Genomic DNA, 20,732 nt, shown 5'->3' on the forward strand with positions numbered 1-20,732 from the left:
CATCCTTGCTTCTAAGGAGCATTCTGCTTGTACTTCTTCCAATACAGATTTGTTCGTTGTTTAGGAAGTCCATGGTGTATTCAATATTCTTCACCAACACCACAATTCAAAGGCATCAATTCTTCTTTGGTCTTCCTTATTCATCATCCAGCTTTTGCATGCACGGTTGGTGATTAACCCATGGCTTGGGGCAGGTGCACCTTAGTCTTCAAGGTGACATCTTTGCTTTTTACCTTTAAAGAGGTCTTTTGCAGCAGATTTGCCCAATGCAATGTGTCTTTTGATTTCTTGACTGCTGCTTCCATGGGTATTGATTATAAATTCAAGTAAAATGAAATCCTTGACAACTTCGACCTTTTCTCCGTTTATCATGGTGTTGCTTATTGATCCAGTTGTGAGAATTTTTGTTTTCTTTATGTTGAGGTGTAATCCATACTGAGGGCTGTGATCTTTGGTCTTCACAGTAAGTGCTTCAAGTCCTCTTCACTTTCAGCAAGCAAGGTTGTGTCATCTGCATATCACAGGTTGCTAATGAGTCTTCCTGCAATCCTTATGCCCTGTTCTTCACATAGTCCGCTTACTCCTAGGTATATACTCAAAATAATTGAAAACAGAGATGTAAACGGATACTTGTATGCAAATGTTCATAGCGGCATTATTCACCAAAAGGTGGAAGCAACCCAAGTGTCTATCAGCAGATCAATGGATATACAAAATGTAGTGTATACATCCAATGGAATAGTATGCAGCCATAAAAAGGAATGAAGTTCTGATACATGCTACAACATGAATGAACTTTTGAGACGTTATGCTAAGTGAAATATGCCAGACACAAAAGGACAAGTAACATATGATTCCACTTACATATCTGGAATAGGCAAATGCATAGACAGAAAGTAGAATAGAGGTTTCCAGGGGTTGAGGGTGGGGGCGAATGGGGAGTTATTATTTAATGGGTGATAAAAAGCTCCGGAAATAGTGGTGATGGTTACACAGCATCATAAATGTACTTACCCAGTGCCATTAGTGTCACTGAACTCTACACTCTAAATTGTTAAAATGGTAAATGTTGTGTTATGTATGTTTTACCACGATTTAAAAAAAAAATCCACATGCCACTCCAGAAAAAGTCAACCAGAATCTCTGTTTGGGACACAGGTATCAATCTTTTTTTAAAGATCCCTAGATGATTCCAGTGTGCAACCAAACTTGAGAACTCCTGCTGTCGGAGAAGAAAGCTTGATTCAAGGGTGTTAGAATAGACCAGACAAGAGGTACTTATAGCCTAAAGAAAAAATGGAAAGATCTGTTTCACTAAATGGATAGTATCCAAATCTCAACATTTTTCCTATTCATTTTTCTTGCAGTATTTTTTTTTTTTTAATCCTTCTAATATCTGAATCTAGGGGTTTCTTCTTGCTGCCACCATTTCCTATGGAAGAATGGCGTGTTAAAGGTTCTGGGGGCCTTAAGGCTAAGGGAATAAGGGAGAATGCTAGGTCTTCCACTGGGGCCTTTATTTGGCTTTTATCTCAGGGCGATTGGAATTCCAGGTTCAAGTTTCCTTACCTGGGATTAAATTTGTTAATTTATATATCTTTGGCCATAACCCTTGTTCTACCAGATCAGATCTTTGTCAACAGTGGTATCTCCCCAGAGAAGTTCTCCCCACAAATTTACTTGAATAACAATGACAACAGTAATCATAATAATTACAGATGACACTGATGTTGCACTTGTCATGTATCAGATGTTGTTCCAAGTACATTACATATATTAACTCATTTAACCCTCACAACAATTATGGGGAGTGGGACTAGCGTTATCCTCATTTTAGAGGTGAGAAACTAAGGCATAGAGCAGTCAAGGAATTTGCCCAAGGGGGTGACATTAGTACGAGGCAGAGCTGGGTATGAACCTGAGCAATGTGACTACTGGGGGTATGCTCTTATCTACCAGATATACTGCCTCCACTGGACTAGAATCTCCTACAGGTGTCTACTGTACTCTCCTGTATTCACAGTGCTTACATCAATAAAGGGCATTGGAAGGTGTTTTGAAAAAAAGGAATTCAGTTTTTAAAAATTTGAATTGCCTATTATGTGCTAGTCACAATGCTAGGCATGGAGATACGGAAAGAAAAAAGACAGCCTTGACTACAAGGAGCTCACCACGGTCCAGGGGAAGCAGCAGAAGAGTCATCATGTTCAGTACCTAAGACTGTTATGCACAGCATGCACGTGAAGGAGGTGTACCGAGCCTGGAAACCTGGAGGCTCATGGGAGCATGCCTAACTGGAGTCCTGGGACTAAGCTCACCTTCTGAGTTGGACACAAGCCCTCAGTCTTGGGAGCTCCCAGTTGAGCCCGCCAGTCTTGAGTCAACTAAAGATTAAAGTATTAAAAGCTGAAAAGCAGCAACGACGACCTTTTCCCTGTTTCTTTCTTCCTAGACAATGATTAGTTGTCATTGTACTAGATTCTCTTGTGCCTAATTAAATGCTGAAGAAGCTAAACTTAAACTTCATTGGAATTATGGCTTTTATGGAATCGTGTAGACATGAAAGGCGAATCTGTGCTCGCTTTTAGGTTTGACTTTGTTCAGTAACTGAGTGAAGTCCATGAGCAATGGAAACTACTGGAGGATGAACAGCTAGGCTACACTTGTTTATTTCTTTCATAAATAAAAGCCACATACAAATGAATGAAAAGTAGAGTCTTGGACAGTATAAGAGATCTACTTTCAGCACTCACCTGAGCAAGTTGTCAGGGTAGCCAGGATCACTGCAGGAAAGGGTAGGCTCTGGCACCCATGAGTACCAAGGAGAAATGCACACATGTATCCATTGCATGTGTGCACCAGTCTCTTGCCTGCTCTGCCCTCAATGTAAGCACAAGACTTAATTCACCAATTTGAAACATTATTCCCATCCCATTTCATTATATGCACTAACATCCCCCCCACAACAAAAAGACACAGAATAATCAAAACCACTTCTTAAGAACAGCTGAATAGTTTATGTCATCACTGTACAAATTTATTTAGGTATGTAGAGATTCCTTTGAATCTCAACATTTTCCTGGATATGCAATCTTTAAAAAAATTTACCATTTCTAGAATGGTTTCATGTTACATCTCTACACAGTGGCCCACAAAGAAGGAGACTCTAGAGATATGTTCCCAAAGAAGTCAACAAAGACCCCCACCCCATGTGGGAACTCTGTGGAAGCTAGCATGGCATTTCACACTTTGGTATTTTTCCCTTTTTTTTTTTTTCTTTTTTAAAAAGAAGATAAAATATTACAGAGACATCTTCAAAATTCACACCTGAGTTAAACATGTTGCTGAAAAACTCCACATAGAGGAGAGAAAAAGAGAATGCAAAAACAGGAAAGGGCTATATACAGGTATTTTGCCACCATAATTGTTTGTGTTTGCTTTTGTGTTCTTCCTCCTGCAGCCAGGAGAAGGGGAAAAGGACAGAGGACGGAGAAATGTGGAGAGGGAAAGAAAGAACAAGGGCTCCTAAGCTCTGGGGCAGAGGCGAGCAGACAGACGAGCACCTGTGGGCAGAGAAATGTGCCCACAGACCAGAATGGCTCAGCCTTCTGTAAAAGAGGAGGGAACTTGGGGAATACAATATAATGAATGGATTTGGTTCTAGGAAAAAGGAACTTAAAGAGAAAATGGGGTGAAATGATGATTCAGTCAGAAAACTTTGCTGAAGAGTAAACATCAAGGCTTTGGTGGAAACATCAGATTCCAATCTTTTCACACATTTGGGATCAGTTCAGGGATTGTGGCTGCGTTCAGAGTCAAAACCATTATCTCCCCTTCTGGTAGTTGGGCACACCAGGCAAATGGCTGTCCCCGGAATCCCATAGATGAGTTGGAGAATAATGGCCAAGAAGTCCTTTTTCTGAAAGAGTATTGCCACAGTGAAGCCATCTAAAATATTCAGAACTAGAAGACAAGGACACAGGCAAGGAAGGTGAAAATGGCCAACTCCTGGGAGGGGATGTGCATTTCAAGAGCATTGAAAGTCAGCACATGGTTCAGTCACAGTTTGGATCTCCAGAGGCCCTTGCTCCTGAAGATGGCAAGAGTGTGGGTTCATTGGCAGTGGGGATTCTCCTCCACTCTTCTTAAAGCAATCTGTCCATGCATAGAAGGCGTGACTCCCTTCCAGTGGGGAATACAGGGCCAGGTGGAGTAGGAAAAAATTTTTGGTCTCAGTGGAGGTAGGTGGGATGATTCCATCGGTACCAAGATCTGGAAGGAAGGAAGGAACAAGTCAGTCAAAAAGCTATTAACGTGAAGGAGGACAGTGAGAACGGGGAGTGTCTAGCAAGTGTATGGAGTTTCTTTTTGGGGTGATGAAAGTGTTCTGAAATTAGATAGTGGTGATGGTTGTATGAGCTTGTGAATATACTAAAAACCACTGAATTGTACACTGTAAAATGGTGAACTTTATGGTATACGAATTAATCTCAATTTAAAAAATGTTTTTAAAGCTACTAATTTATATTACATGATTTCTCCCCTTTTTTGTTGGGGTGGGTGAGGAGCTTCAACTTTTTGGGCTATGCAACAAATAGGCCAATAAAAGCTGGCTGCCCTGCTGGACTGTCTTGGTTTGAAGAAGTAGATTAATTTCCCCCAAAAAGTTCAGGGCTTTAACCTAGCCTCCTTTCTTTTAAATCTCTGTTTTTCTCAGGATCAGGGCAGACACTCTCAGGGCATCAGCTCTGAGAATATTTTTTAGAGTAGTAGATTCACTGATTCCTGAGCCAAGGCCAGGAGCTGCTTCCCAGCTGCCTCCAGCAGGGAGAGGGAAACGGAGTAGCCCAGCTTCCTCTCACCCTGCGTGCCACGCCCAGGGCTCAGTGTTGTCTTTGTGCCTGAGCTCCAGGCTTGTTTCAGAAAGTCCTGGAGAATTGGCTTTCTGATATGAAGTGGAACCCTCCTAAGCCCAGTGAAAGACTGGCCCTTTCTGACAGGAGTGTTTGGAAATTTCCATCCTTGAAGTGAGGATAGAAATTTTGGCTTTGTCGACATCATCTCCTTGCCAGGACCACTCACTGGCTGAAGCTTCTCATTTAAATCCCCACTCCCTAGGGATACAGTCCAGGCACTGGCTCTTTACTCCAGGCACCCCGCCCCTTGCCACCCTACTCCCCTCATCCAACCCTATGATGAGCTCAGAGTACTGAGCGTCTCACATGCCCTTGGCCCTACTGGGATGGCGGGTGCACTCTCCCCTCCAGCTTACCCTGAAGAGTTAAAACCGGAGGAGGAGTTCACTGCTGCCTTTGAGTTATTTTGAGATGCAGTGGGGCTGCTGGTGTGGAGTCCTGAGCCAGGAGACGAAGGCCTGCTGTTATTCCCAGGGGAACAGGATGATGTGACTGAGGACAAGGAAAGGGGAAAACAATGCTGTGGGTCCTGGGACCTGGTGACATTGCCCTGCAGACACTTGATTCTCCGGCATATCCCCCAAGGGATCTCACCCTCTCCCTCTCCACCCATCTGCCCACCTCCTACCATGTTAGCATCAATGCCTGCACCCCGGGGCTCTCATCACAAGGCTCTTTGTGGCCCAGGCCCTAGAGAGTGGCACAGCTGGTTCTGCAAGTCCAAGACTTGCCAAACACAAGAAGGACACATGCCAAGATCATCCTACTCCTGGACACACCCTGGGCTGGGTATATGCAGCCCCAGACCAAGAAGTGGGAGGGGAAAAGGAAACAAGTAGCTTAGGAAAGGAAGAGAGGAAGAAAAAGAAAAGTGCAAGCCTCTCTAGTTTTCCCATCTCCACGGAGAAACAGCACAAGGTCTTCTAGAGACAGCTCTGAACTAGGAGCGAGGACACCTGAGTCTGGGTCCCAGGTCATCACTTAACAGCTCTGGGGCCTGTGGAAACTTACTTCACTTCCCTGAAACTCATTTTCTTCCTCTATAAAATGGCAGATTTGGATTAAACTGAACTCTTGTGCTGGGGATTCCCAGTGTTCCATGGCTAACCAAAAACCCACTGCCATTGAGTCGATTCCAACTCGTGGTGATCCCACGTGTACAGAGTAAAACTGCACTCCATAGGGTTTTCAAGGCTGTGACCTTTCAGAAGCAGATTACCAGGCCTGTCTTCTGCAGCACTGCTGAATGGATTCGAACCAACGACCTTTTGGTTAGCAGCCTGGCACAAATCGTTTGTGGCACCCAGGGAAGGACCTTTGTTCTGTGGATAGGGTGACGTATACTTTACTACCCAAATGAAGACACTTTCTAGAGTTGAAGGAGGTACTACTGATAATTCTCTCAGGACAAGAGACAGGTACTGGGACTCCTGGGCATACCTGTCATATGGTCAACCTATCGAATTCTATGAAACGCTGCAGGTACTTTTTGAAAAATAGAGTTCTGTATAAATTGATTTGGAAGCCCCTGCCTTCCTTCAGCCTTCCATTGAGCTCCTTTAGGAACGTGCAATGCGCTTGAGTGCTGAGAAGCGCTTTAATTAAAACCGAGCAAACAAGTAAGCACTTACTGAAACTTTGCTTACTCAGCGTTTCCCAAACTGACTTGATCACGGAACCCTGTCTTTCCCAGCACAGATTTTAATATCCTTTGAAGTACACTGAATGAATGCTGACTTAGGTAGGGACCTTTCGGGTCTAATGTCTCATTACCCCAAGGAATTCTTGTGTTGTTTAGAAACTTCATTTTAAAGCTTACCTGTTCCAGACATGGTGCTGTGGACAGGAGGGACAGAAAGGGGGCCCAGAGACCCCGAGGGAGAGACCTGAAAAACACCAGAAGCTTATAAATGCCAATCCCACTCCCTTTTCCAACCCTTTACCCTTTGCCCAGGATGCTGGGACCCAGACTCAGCAGAGACCAGAGCATGGCCTCCTTGATGATTTCTGAGTGCCAAAACTATACTCCATTCTCCCTTTCCTAGGAAGGTCTCGGGGCCAAGCACACACATCCATCTCCTGTTCTGGTCCTTTCCCGCAGCATCCTGGTGCCGTGATGCCTGGCCCTCCCCTCTCTCTACGTGCACCCTGGCAATGTTTCGGGACTGCTGGGTTGAAGGCCACTTTGCTTGAGGGCTCTGGTGTTAACAGGAGCAAGCCTTTTGGACCTCACTGCACAGATACTGCTCATTGCCTGGCTATTTTCCCTTCCCCATTTTTTCATTCTTCTAAGAATCCTGGAGTCCCTGGCTGCTGCAAACAGTTAACACACTTGGCTACTAACTGAAAGGTTAGCAGTTTGAGTCCACCCAGAGGGACTTTGGAAGAAAAGCCTGGTGATCTACTTCTGAAAAATCAGCCATGGAAAACCCTACAGAGCACAGTTCTACTCTGACACACATGGGGTTGCCCTAAGTCAGAATCAAGTTCATAGCCACTGGAAAAGAACCCCACCTCTGTTCAGGGTGGCCAAGTGCCCAGCCCTCAGGATCCTGTCTGGAACTTTCCTAGCCTGATAGATAACTGGGCCATGGACTCCACAGAGATAACTGAAGGAGCTGAACTTTGGTCTCTGAAACTTCATTTTGCCTCATAGTATCATCGACTGAGATTATTTGGAGAGGACATAATTGAGTGTAATCTCCCACACGGCTCAGGAATCTCCCCCTCGGTGTTACTATCTGACAAGCAGTAATCAAAAAAATGGGCTTTGGAGCCTGGGGAGATCTGGGTGTGAGACCTGCCTGCACCACAGGCCATCTGTACAACTTTGCGCAAGTTACCTCACCCAGTAAGATTCAGTGTTCTCATCTGTAAAATAGCAGGAATGCCTCCCTTCTGTTTTCTTTTAATTAAGATTTAATGAGATAATATCCATAACGCTCCCAACCCAATGCCTGGCAAAGAGTTCCAGCTAGTTAAATGTTAGCTCCTTCCCTCCTGAAGGAAGCTGTCTACTGTTGTATGTCTCTGGTGTTATTTTTGCGCTGACACCTGCAGACTTTCTCTCCCCCTTACTCTTCTCAAGCTGACATGGGAAGTGTTTTCAAAGGACAGCGATTTGGTATGTTCCATCCCGCCCCCCCACAGACTATTTGGAACCTCCCATTTTAACAGGATGCAGCATGTACTCATTTCCTAATTAATCAGCAATGCTTCTCACTTCTTTCGTTTACCTTTCCTTTTACACTGAGTCTCCTTTGTAGGCTGGGGGCCCACGAACGGTGGACATGGGTGTGGGGCACCACCTGGGAGGGTGGCAGAGTGGTAAGAGATGGTAGCAATAATCTCCCTCCCTCTTCTCCTTCTATCCCTGCTGCCACACCCAAGAAATTTGTTGTTGTTTTTAAATAAATAAGAATGTATTTAGTCTTTGTGACCGGCTTCTTCTGTTTCCTTCCAGAGACAAGCTATGCAAATATGCCAGCATTCGTGTACATGTACCTTGCCCTGTTTTTTATATAAAAGGTAGCATTCTGCCCACAAAGCTCTGCGCTATTTTGCCTATTTCATTCCATGTTCGCTTAACCACGTGCCTCGGAGATCATTTTATATCAGAAGCGGAAGAAAAGAGGTGCGAATCCCAAGGTGTGTGAGACCTGAGAAGATTAGAACTTTTTTTTCTTTCAGTCTTAGGTGAGGCAGCAAAGGGTCAAAGCTTAAGGTAGGTGGGAGGAGAGGAAGCAATTAAAGAACAGGTCAGCTGCTCATTATTCTCCCTTGTGGGCTGTCCCCTTCCTTCATGACCCTATCACAGTCCTAGTGTCATTACTGATTTAATGCCATTCTCCTCCCTTAGGCTGTAGGCTTCCTGAGGCCCGGAGAACACCTGAGGATCCCCAGTGCCTACCACAGTGCCTAGAACTCTGCAGTACCCAGTGAGCATGTGCTGACTGAACGATGATAAGGAAGGACTCCTTCATGGCTCCCAAACACCTCCCACAGCTTCTCTCCATGTTGGCGTCCTGGGCTGGGATTGAAGCAAAGCAAAAACCTCCCTCCCATCTGCTCTAAACAAAGCCCCATCTTTGAAAAGCTCTTATGACATGGCATGGCCTACCCTGCCCTACCTGCCCTCCAGCCCCTGCCTGCCACTCCAGCCTTGGCATTCACACTCTCTTTCACTGCCTGGGTTCCAGCCCATTCCAGCCTTCCATGCTTTCTCCTCACCACACCCCAGCCTCAGGGCTTTTGGACACACTGTTTCCTCTGCTTAGAATGTTTTTCTCTACACTCATTTTCCCCTGCCCCCACTACAGCCCCTTTGCCCATTAATGTCTACTCACTCTTTTGGTGTCAGTTTAAACATTGTTCCTTGAAGAAGCCCCTGACTCCCCAGACTAGGTTGTTGTTGTTGTTAGGTGCCGTCGAGTCAGTTCCGACTCATAGTGACCCTATGCACAACAGAAAGAAACACTGCCTGGTCCTGCACCATCCTCACAATCATTGTTATGCTTGAGCTCATTGATGCAGCCACTGTGTCAATCCACCTCATTGAGGGTCTTCCTCTTTTCCGCTGACCCTGTACTCTGCTAAGCATAATGCTCTTCTCCAGGAACCGATCCCTCCTGACAACATATTCAAAGTACGTAAGACACAGTCTTGCCACCCTCGCTTTTAAGGAACATTCTGGTTATACTGCTTCTATGATAGATTTGTTCATTCTTTAGGGAGTCCATGATACATTCAGTATTCTTTGCCAACACCACAATTCAAAGGTGTCAATTCTTTTTCAGTCTTCCTTATTCATTGTCCAGCTTTCACATGCATATGACGCGATTGAAAATACCATGGCTTGGGTGAGGCGCACCTTAGTCTTCAAGGTGACGTCTTCGCTTTTCAACACTTTAAAGAGGTCCTTTGCAGCAGATTTACCCAATGCAATTCGTCTTGACTGCGGCTTCCGTGGCTTTTGATTGTGGATCCAAGTAAAATGAAATCTTTGACAACTTCAATCTTTTCTCCATTTATCATGATGTTGCTCATTGGTCAGTTGTGAGGATTTTTCTTTTCTTTATGTTGAGGTGTAATCCAAACTGAAGGCTGTGGTCTTTGATCTTCATCAGTAAGTGCTTCAAGTCCTCTTCACTTTCAGCAAGCAAGGTTGTGCCATCTGCATAACACAGTTTGTTAATGAGTCTTCCTCCAATCCTGATGCTCCATTCTTCTTCATATAGTCCAGCTTCTTGAATTATTTGCTCAGCATACAGATTGAATAAGTATGGTAAAAGGATACAACCCTGATACACACCTTTCCTGACTTTAAACCGCTCAGTATCCCCTTATTTTGTCCAAACAACTGCCTCTTGAGCTATGTAAAGGCTCCTCATGAGCACAATTAAGTGTTCTGGAATTCCCATTCTTCGCAATGTCATCCATAGTTTGTTATGATCCACACAGTTGAATGCCTTTGCATAGTCAAAAAAACACAGGTAAACATCCTTCTGGTATTCTCTGCTTTCAGCCAGGATCCATCTGACATCAGCAATGATATCCCTGGTTACACGTCCTCTTCTGAAACCAGCCTGAATTTCTGGCAGTTCCCTGTCAATATACTGCTGCAGCCATTTTTTAAATGATCTTCAGCAAAATTTTGCTTGCATGTGATATTAATGATATTGTTCTACAATTTCCGTATTAAGTTGGATCACCTTTCTTTGGAATAGGCATAAATATGGATCTCTTCCAGTCAGTTGGCCAGGAAGCTGTCTGCCATATTTCTTGGCATAGACGAATGAGCACCTCCAGCGCTGCATCCATTTGTTGAAATATTTCAGTTCACATGCCATCAACTCCTGGAGCCTTGTTTTTCACCAATGCCTTCAGAGCAGCTTGGACTTCTTCCTTCAATCAGTACCATCGGTTCCTGATCATATGCTACCTCTTGAAATGGTTGAACATCGACTAATTCTTTTTGGTATAATGACCCTGTGTATTCCTTCCATCTTCTTTTGATGCTTCCTGCATCGTTTAATATTTTCCCCATAGAATCCTTCACTATTGCAACTCGAGGCTTGAATTTTTTCTTCAGTTCTTTCAGCTCGAGAAACGCTGAGCGGTTTCTTCCCTTTTGGTTTTCTATCTCCAGCTCTTTGCACATGTCATCATAATACTTTACTTTGTCTTCTCGAGCTGCCCTTTGAAATCTTCAGTTCTTTTATTTAATCATTTCTTCCTTTTGCTTTAGCTGCTCGACATTTGTGAGCAAGTTTCAGAGTCTCCTCTGACATCCATCTTGGTCTTTTCTTTCCTGCCTTTTCAATGACCTCTTGCTTTCTTCATGTTAGGTTAGGTTAGGTTAGGTCACCCCAATACCTGTGCGTCTTCTCTGAAGCCTTCATTACAAATAATCCCCCCAAAACCTCTGTTGCCCTTGAGTCCATTCAGACTCATACCTTACAGGATAGAGTAGAACTGCACCATAGAGTTTCCAAGGAGCAACTGGTGGATTCAAACTGCCTACCTTTTGAGCAGACAAGCTCTTAACCACTTCACCACCAGGCCCCTCATTACAAACAGCATTTGTTTAATGTGTGTTTTCCCTACTAGACTGTAAGTAGGGACCACATGTGCCTTATGTACTACTGTATCCCTAGCACTGAGCATATAGGAGCTGCTCAATAAATATTTAAGAAAGGAATGAATAATGGTTGTCATGTTGTCTCTAACTTAAAATTTTCAATAGTTTCTCACAGCTTTTAGGGTAATTTAGCATTCATGGCCCATTCCAATCCAGCCCTTATCAACTTCTGCAAATCTTAGTTCCAAACCGTTGGCTCCCGCCAGACTACGATGCTCACGAGTCCCCAAATACATCATGTTGTTTTATAATTCCGTGTCTTCTCCCAGACTGTTCCCTCTGCCTGGTATGCTGTTCTTCTTGCAAACTCCTAATTTGTACAAATTAGGCATCAGCCCTCCCTGGCCCCATTCTGATTTAGGCATCTTTCATCGGTGTTCATATACCACTCCTACAGGGCTCCTCCCTGTCCATCATCCCTCGCATCTACTTGGTTGCAATTTCTTGACTTTCTGGCTCCTCCTCAGTTTCTTCCCTTGATCCTCTTCTTTTGCTCTCCCTCAAATGCTGGTGTTCCCCAGGTTTTAGACCTGACACTTCCTCTTTTCTTCTTGTGTACAAAGTCCATAGGTGAGCTCCTTCTCACCCAGGATTTCAATTACCCCACTTGTATGGTTATGATGCTCCAATCCATGTCTCAACCCTAGCCTTCTCTCCTGACCTCTAGACCATAATCCCAAGTGTCCACAGACATTCCCACTTCGGTGTCCCACAGGCCTCACTATACATAGTAATGGTGTAAAGAACTGAAACCATCACCTTGTCCTACTCCCAGATGAGATTCTCTTCATGTTTGCTTGCTCCATAGACGGCATCACCGTCAACCGATCAGCCCAGCCTGAATGCTGAGAGTCATTCCAGATTATTCTCTACCCTCCAGCACTCTCCCTGCTCCCACCCAGTTCCTAATTCATTAACCAAGACCAAATAATTTTCCCTTCTAATTATCTCTTGAATCTCTCCCGTCTCTCTCATCCTTACTACACGGCTTTGCTTCAGCCCTTATTATTTCCCTTTTGGATAAGCGCAGTCACACCCTAACTGGTCTCTCTACAGGCAATCTTGTGCCTCTCAAAGCCATCTTCTCTGCTGCAGCCAGAGGGATAATTCTAAAAAGCAAATCTGATCATGTCAACGCCCAGCTTTAAAATCCTTCGGTGATTCCCCAAAGCCTTCAAGTTCCTTAGCATTGTACACAGTCCCTCCACAACCGGGCCCCTGCTTCTCTGTCTAGCACCATCTTTCCACATTCCTCCACACAGAGCCACATGCAGTTCCTTGGATGTGCCATACGTTCTCCCTGCTCCATCCTACTGTCCTCGTACTTTCCCCTACTGAGAACTTCACCTCCCACTTGTTTGGCTCTTCACTCCTTCTTTTCCTTTTAGACTCAGCTCAAGTGTTAATTATCTCCTTGGGGAAGCCTTTCCTAACCACCACCTCCCAAGACTCTGTTAGCTGCTGCTCCTGCAAAAATTATCATGTTGTTTGTCATTTGTTTATTTGCCTCTCTCCTCTGCTAGGCAGTGAGGTCCTTTGGGGAGGGAACAAGTAGTATTTATCTTTGTATCCCCAGTACTTGGAATAAAGTCCAATATATAGTAAATCCCAATAAATGTTTGGTGAAAGAATGGACAATGGTGTGGGTTTTATGAAGCACTTATGTCCTACCCCTGACAAGGCTGAATCACACCATCATTGGGTGTTGAAGGCGTCCCTGGGTGGTGGAAATGGTTAATGCTCTCAACTGCTAACCAAAATGTTGGAGGGTCAAGTATACCCAGAGGTGCCTCAGAAGAAAGGCCTGATGATCTACTTTCAAAAAAGCAGCCACTGAAAATCCTATGGAGCACAGTTCTACTAGGACACACATGGGGTCACCATGAGTCAGAATCGACTCACAGGCAATTGGTTTGGTTTTGGTTTTGAGTGTTGAAAGGCTCAGGGACAATATCGCTATGCCTAACTCCCTTAACCTTCAAACTTCATCATCCCTGGGGATGGAGAAGAACCATCTCTCCCCTGGATGAAGAAGGCTTTCTACTCCTTGGACTTCTACGTCTGCCTGGGATGCCAAATTATTCTCAGCCCTGACTTCTCCCTTGAACATTTGTCATGGATTGAATCGTATCCCTCAAAAGTATGTGTCACAGTGGTTAAGCTCTCAGCTGCTACCCAAAATGTTGGCAGCTGGAACCCACCAACCAACCACTCTGTGAAAGATTTATAGCCTTGGAAACCCTATGAGGTGGTTCTACTCTGTCCTATATGGTTGCTATGAGTCATCATAGACTCTGAGGCAATGGGGTTTTTTGTTTTCTTTTCTGTTATGTTAATGAGGGCAAACGAGAGTAGCGTATGTCCTAAACCTAATCACTTCTGAATGAGAAAATGACCAGAACAGACACACAGACACACACGGGGAAGAAAGATGTCAAGGATCACCAGCAGATGCCAGAAACTAGAAAAGAGGCTCACAGAAGGAACCAACACAGTCAAGACCTCGATTTGGACTTTTAGCCTCAAGAACTATGAGAAAATAACATTTCTGTTCTTTAAAGCCACCCTCTGTATTTCTGTTACAGAAGCACTAAAAACCAGGTAACTAAAATACTTACGTTAAATGATAAAATAGGATATGCTTAAAAAAAGTATGTGTCAACTTGGTTAGGCCATGATTCCCAGTATTCCGTGGTTGTCCTCCATTTTGTGATTTTCCTATGTGTTATAAATCATAATCTCTGCCTGTGGCTAAAGTGGATTAGGGTGGGACGCAACACCCTTGCTCAGGTTACATCCCTGATCCATTGTAAAGGGAGTTTCCCAGGGGTGTGGCCTGCACCACCTTTTATCTTACAACAGGTAAAAGGAAAGGGGAGCAAGCAGAGAGTTGGGGACCTCCTACAACCAAGAAAAAGAAGCACGGGAGCAGAGTGCATCCTTTGGACTGAGGGTTCTTGTGTGGAGAAGCTCCTAGTCGAGGGGAAGACTGATGAGAAGGACCTTCCTCCAGAGCAGAGAGAGAGAGAAAGCCTTCCCCTGGAGCTGACACCCTGAATTTGGACTTCTAGACTGTGAGAAAATAAATTTCTGTTTGTTAAAGGCATCCACTTGAGGTATTTCTGTTACAGCAACACTAGATGACTGAGACAATGTTAGAATCACATGCACAACTGCCTACTTGACATTTCCTCTTGGATGCCTAGTAGGCATCTTCAACTTACTATAACCAGTCCCAAATTCTTAATTTTTTCCCTCAAACCTGCTCTTCCTAAAGTTTTCATTGTCTCAAAAAATGGCAGTGCCTTCTACCAACCAGTCGCTCAGGCCAAATCCCTAAAGTCATTGTTACCCCATTTCTCATACCCCATATGTGACCTAACAGCACAGCTTATTGGCTCACCAGTTGAAATATATCCAGAATCCAACCAACCACTTCTCCTTACCACCACCGTGAGCACCCTAGCCCGGGCCACCACCACTCTCAGCCTGATTATTGCCATCCTCCTAGCTAGACTTCCCACATCCACAGGCTTCCCACCCCGCAGCCAGTGTAGCCAGATCATGCTTCTCTACTCACAGCTCTCCGATGGCTCCTTAACTTTCCCAGGTTCAAAGCCCGGGTCCTTTCAATGGCCTCCAAGATCGTCCCTGTTACTTCCCTAACTTCATCTCCTACTTCTCTCCCCCTTCTTCACTCTGCCCCAGTTACACTGGCTTCCTTGCTGTCAGTCAAACATGCCAGGTCTTTTCACTTGCTAATTCCTCTGCCTGGAACTCTTTCCCCCAGATATCCACATATTTCATTTCCTTACAACATTTAGATCTCTGCTTAAATGTCACCTTCTCAGGGAGATCCTCTTTGACCTCCCTATTTAAAAACCATCTCTCCACCATCACTTTCTATCTCCTTACGCTTCTTTAAAAACAAAAAAAAAAAACCAAACCCACTGCCGTTAAGTTGATTCTGACTCATAGCAACCCTATAGGACAGAGTAGGACTGCCCCGTAGGGTTTCCAGGGAGTGGCCGGTAGATTTGAACTGCCAACCTTTTGGTTAGCAGCCGAGCTCTTAACTACCGAGCCAGGGCTTCTTATTTTTTCTTTATATTATATATATTTTATATACAGTCTTTATTTGCTTATTAGTTTCCTGTATGCCTCCTTCAACCCTCCAGCCACCATCTCCACCTAATGGAGAAGACCTTTTACCTTCCAGACATTACTTTCCTCAGTGCTTGGCATGCAAGCAGGCTCCTGGCCACTCACCAGCCGGGAATTGTAGATGGACGACTTGATGGGTGTAGCCACAGGGCAGTTGATTCGCTTCTCTTTTTGGCGACGGTTGCAGAACCAGACCCTCACTACCTCCTTCTCCATGGACAACTGCTCTGCGATCATGGAGATCTCCTCTGAGCTGGGCTTTGGATTCTACAGGGATAGGAGGGCCAGAGTATGGTCAGGAGGCAAAGGGTCCAGGAGTAGCGATAAGGGACAGATGTTTTAAGGAAGCAGGATAGAACAACAGACAGATTAAAGGCTTTAAAGTCAGACAGACCTAGGATGGAATACTGCCTTTATCAGCTACTTACTGTGTGTCCTTAGGAAACTTTCTTAACCTCTCTGAGTCTCAGTTTTATCATCCATGAAATGGGAATAATAATGCCTACCATGTAGGACTATACAACAACAAACTATAGTGAGAATTAAATGAGAAAATGCATATAAAACTGGCAAAAATAGGGCCTGCCATGGAGCAGAGGCTCCATAAATGTCGGTTCTGTTCTCCCACTGTGTCCTTCACAAACAGTTCTGAAGAGAGGGGGTCCACTGATGAGTTATGTGGGGCAGGCACAATCCCTAGAACCCATGCTCCTTTCTGTGTTCTTTCCTCAGAACCTGGTATCCTTCTCCTTTCTCATTTCTTCCCATCCTCCTCCATCTAAATAGGAGGTGACAAAGCTAAAACACACGGTCCCAAGACTGTAGGATGTATATACAGAATACAAAGGTGTCATTCCCTTGTTCTGACTCCTCTCACTCTGTCTTTGATCTCTGCCCCCTCCCTCCCTTCTACACCTTAATCTTACCGCTCTGAGAAACCTAATCGGAAGGAAAAGCCAGCTCCCATCAGCACGCCAGCAAGATGTGGCCACCAAACCCTTCAGCCAGGTGCCCTGACGACCTGCTGCAGGGGTTGAAGTCCTGAAGGCCTGGGGCCTGCAAGATTGGACTAGGCCATGGGCCTGTCCTTTAGGGACCTGTGTGGTGGGGATGGAGGCTCTGGAGGCTGGTACCTAAGGGATCCTGACTAACAGCCATTTGGACTACACCTGTTTTCCCCCCATTCCCTCCCCCAGCTCCAACAGGGCTCATGTGTGATATTATTAGCTTCCACATACTGGCTCAAGAATATACTTTTGCTACAAGTTAAAAAAAAAGTATGTGTTGGTTTTTTGGTTTAACAGTGCGATTGGGGTGGTGGATATTTTTCATTCTATTTCCCTTCCTGTATTTTTCAAATTCCTACAATTTATCACCTTTGAATACAAAACATACCTCATAGAAAGTAAGGAATTTATATACGGTATTCTGGTTTTGTTCCCTTTTCCTCAGCTAAACTCTCTTCTGGAACCCTATATCTTATCCTTTAAAGCTCTCAGTGAAAGGGAACAACCAAAAAAACTGAACCCTTTGCCGTCGAGTTGATTCCAACTCGTAACGACCCTATAGGACAGAGTGGAACTGCCTCGTACGGTTTCCAAGGAGCGGCTGGTGGATTTGAACTGCCGACCTTTTGGTTAGCAGCCAAATGCTTACGTGAGAGAGACAGTGGGCCACAAATAGATGTCAGGGCAAGAAGGGGGAAGAAGTTTCTGGAATCTGAAATGAAGAACAGCTTTTGACTCAATAGACTACTCTCAGTGGCCTGGACACTTGGAGAGGGAGGGTGTTTTGCTTCCTAACCATTTCCAAGGGCAGGTGTGTGTGTGGGGAGGAGCTGGTACCTAAGGGGCCTGTGCTCTGGCAGGCCATTGGCCAGGTACACGCCTGCTAACCCACCTGTGGAGGGTGGCCTGCCCACTCCCACCAAAAGGAGTTGCTTACATCTTGAAATCTCTTCTCCAGAGTCAGGCGGATATTGGTCTCAATGCTGGTCCGTTTCTTCCTCTTCCTCCCAAATACTTCACTGAGGGTGGGGTAAGAGCTGGGGGTGCTCACTGAGGAGTCTGAAGGAGAGGACTCTGTAGGAAAGTGGAGTAGCAAAGAAAGTCAGAGAAGGGGATGAGAGGCTGGTTCAGGCCCTGTTTTGGTGGGCTTGAGGTCCAATAACCCTTCCCAGTGGGTTCTGCAGTGGCATTTTCAGGAGTAGCCCCTTTCCCCCAGCAGGGGAAAAGAACAGACTGAGAATCCTGCTTCTCCTCACTGTTCTGGGCAAAGATCCTCCATGCCTTCAACAGCAGCATCTCCAATGTTTGCAGTCATGGTTCAGGGGAGCCCAGACATCAGTGGCATGTGTGGGTGTGAGTGGGTACAAGCAGGGCTTCTACAAGTAACAGTCACAAGTCTGTTTTTTGTAAACACGCCTGGATGTGAATACCAAGTAAAATGTGAACTGGCACTCTGAGCTAAAATCCCTGGCATTTGGCAGTAGAGTACTGGTGCTAAAGCAATCTTCTCACCATTGGAAGTGTTGGAGCTGAGGATGTAGGAGCAATAGGTAGGGATAGTCCCTTAGGAAGGACCCAGGCATCAGTTGGGAGTCACACTAGAGGTGATCTCTGAGGTCCTTTCCTAAAGATTATAACATGTTATGATAATTTCTCTCATTTCAGTGCCTCAAGAAAAGCTGCTGAAGGGACAGCCTGTTGGGGGCAGCTTCCTTGTCCCTCTCCCATGTTTCCATGTGGAGGAACTTCCATGAGGGTGACACTCTTGTCTGCCCACCCTACTGTTTCCTCCCTCTCCACAGTCACCACAAATCCATGTGTGTCCATTGAATAGAGCCAAGCCCTGGGAATCGACTCTGCTTCTTCCCTCTACTACTAGACCAGTGGTCCTCAGCCAGGGGCTATTTTGCTCCCCTCCCTCCAGGAGACATTTGGCAACGTCTAGAGATATTTTTGAGTGTCTCAACTGGGAGGGGGTGCTACTGGCATCTTGTGGGTAGAGGCCAGGGATGTTGCAAGACAGCCCCCACAACAAAGAATTATCCAGCCCAAAATGTCAGTAGTGCCAAAGTTTAGAAACTCTGATCTAGGCCTGTTTCAGATGCAATCTGGTGGGTGTCTCTGCTCTGCAGACCCAAACTTTGTCTCTAGTGAGCTGCCCTAAGGTCTAGGCTGGGCAGATCTGGGGTAGGAATGGAAGTGGGGGCAAGTCTTTTTGGCCACAGATCTAAAGTCTGTGTCCTCCAAAGCAATAAAGCTGACGTTTTCATCTCCACTTGCTATCTCCTGAGTCTTACCTCTCAGTTGGTTCCAGACTCAGGAGGAAAAGAAAAGGGTGTTATGTATCGATCCCCTAAGGTCCCCAAACAGCCATGTCACTAGCCCTTTCACTGCAGAATCCTCCAGGGCTCCATCCATCTCATTTCCCTGGGGCCTACCTGCATCATTCAGCCACTTCTCCAGCAGTGGCTTGAGCTTGCACATGTTCTTAAAGCTCAGATTGAGGGCCTCAAATCGTGAAATAGTAGTCTGGCTGAAGTCATTGCCATATAGCTTTCCCATTGCCAGCCCCACGTCTCCCTGTGCATGGGGATCAAGAGGGAGAAACATGAGAGACAGGCTCCTCCCCCTCTTTGCCCACATCCGCCTCCCCCAGCACCTATCACACACCCACTCACATTGCATCAGCTCTTTTCCAAGTCTTTTCCCTCTCAGATGGAGAACTGGTTTATTTTTCTCCCTAGACTCAAAGTTGGCCATGCTCATGTGCCTGGACCCTTGCCTGGCTCTGGTTTCTCTCCCCTCTCCCAGCACCGGCCTCAGTTTTCCCGCCAATGGCAACTCTGCCCTATACTCAGGAACACAGGGACACTATGGGCTTGCCTCAAACACATCAAGCCTCAGGTTGCTCTTGACACCTGCTCTTGGGAAGCCAAGTAACCTCTCATTGAATTCAATTTCTTTCAGCTGCTTCCCCAAAACCAAACCTGTGTGAATCCCAGCTTGATGCGCCTCTGTTTGAAGGTCTTGGCAAACTTCTCCAGCTCCTCGAGGTCACTGGGCTCATCGGCCCCTCCAGAACTGGGCAGATGCTTGGGCACTGGGAGATGCTGGGGTGATTCCAGATGGGGTTCTAAAGAAGATCCTGACAGCCCAGGGCGCCCAACAGCCTAATAGGAAACACATGCCAAGCTGATAACCAAACATTCAATAGGTCAAGTGGCATTTTCTGCTATTTCTCGCCAGTAGGCCCACTTAAAGGATGACAGGTCTCTGGGTACATTCGATTCCTATTTTTTCGATGATGTGAAAGCGTCATCGTTTCTGTGAAGGTTTCGCAAATAGCTAGAATAGCTAAGATAGAAACAGCAGGAGTGTAGAATGGGGAGGTGGCCTTTCTGGGTTTTAGTCTATGACTCACTGTTTGACTCTGTGCAGGTAACTTCCTCTTTTCAGTTTTCCACCATAAAAGGAGCTAGCAGAGTTGTTTACAGATTCCAAAAACAAATTTCAGAATGGAATAAGGAAAGGGTTGTTTGTCTTGCCTGTTCTTTTCCACAAAGCAGGGTAACTGAAGTATTCGACAAGTGTTAATGGAAGGTAACAGGACATCTGAGTACACGTTACACTAAAAGAAGTTCCATAAAAACCATTTCAAACTCTAATGACTGCCATTGTACTTTCAAGACCACCATTTTCTTTCATGAGAGTGTTTTTTGTTTTTGTTAGTCAAAGGCAGTCCAGTGCTATCTAACATGTACCTTAATCTCATTCATGGTTCTCCAGAGACATTCTTCCTTTAGTTGATTTTCACAAGAAAATGTACCCTTTAACCTAGAATTCATGGTGTGCCCTTTCGGGGTTAGGAATGAATCCAACTCTTGGAAACATCCATCTTTCCACAAAGACAGAGTGGAGCCCAAGTCCAGGGGTCCAGCCATTGTATCCAGCCCCGGGACCACTGCCCATGTAGATAACCTGGGCTGAATCCACCCTCTTCTTTCT

General features: G+C 45.3%; 1 protein-coding gene across 1 annotated transcript in view; it reads right to left on the minus strand.

The window, feature by feature from the left end:
- Positions 1–4,232: 4,232 nt before the first annotated feature.
- The window catches only part of POU2F3 (POU class 2 homeobox 3), a 30,179-nt gene continuing 13,679 nt past the window's right edge, over positions 4,233–20,732 (minus strand). Inside the window, exons 5-11 of the mRNA XM_064268331.1 lie at positions 19,715–19,897; positions 19,166–19,307; positions 17,665–17,801; positions 15,826–15,987; positions 6,736–6,802; positions 5,273–5,408; positions 4,233–4,272 (exon numbers count right to left, since the gene is read on the minus strand). Of these exons, the coding sequence (XP_064124401.1) occupies positions 4,233–4,272; positions 5,273–5,408; positions 6,736–6,802; positions 15,826–15,987; positions 17,665–17,801; positions 19,166–19,307; positions 19,715–19,897 (867 nt within the window). The remainder of the gene's footprint in view (positions 4,273–5,272; positions 5,409–6,735; positions 6,803–15,825; positions 15,988–17,664; positions 17,802–19,165; positions 19,308–19,714; positions 19,898–20,732) is intronic.

This window comes from Loxodonta africana, chromosome 15 (assembly GCF_030014295.1).
Source record: "Loxodonta africana isolate mLoxAfr1 chromosome 15, mLoxAfr1.hap2, whole genome shotgun sequence".
Classification (NCBI taxonomy): Eukaryota; Metazoa; Chordata; class Mammalia; order Proboscidea; family Elephantidae; genus Loxodonta; species Loxodonta africana.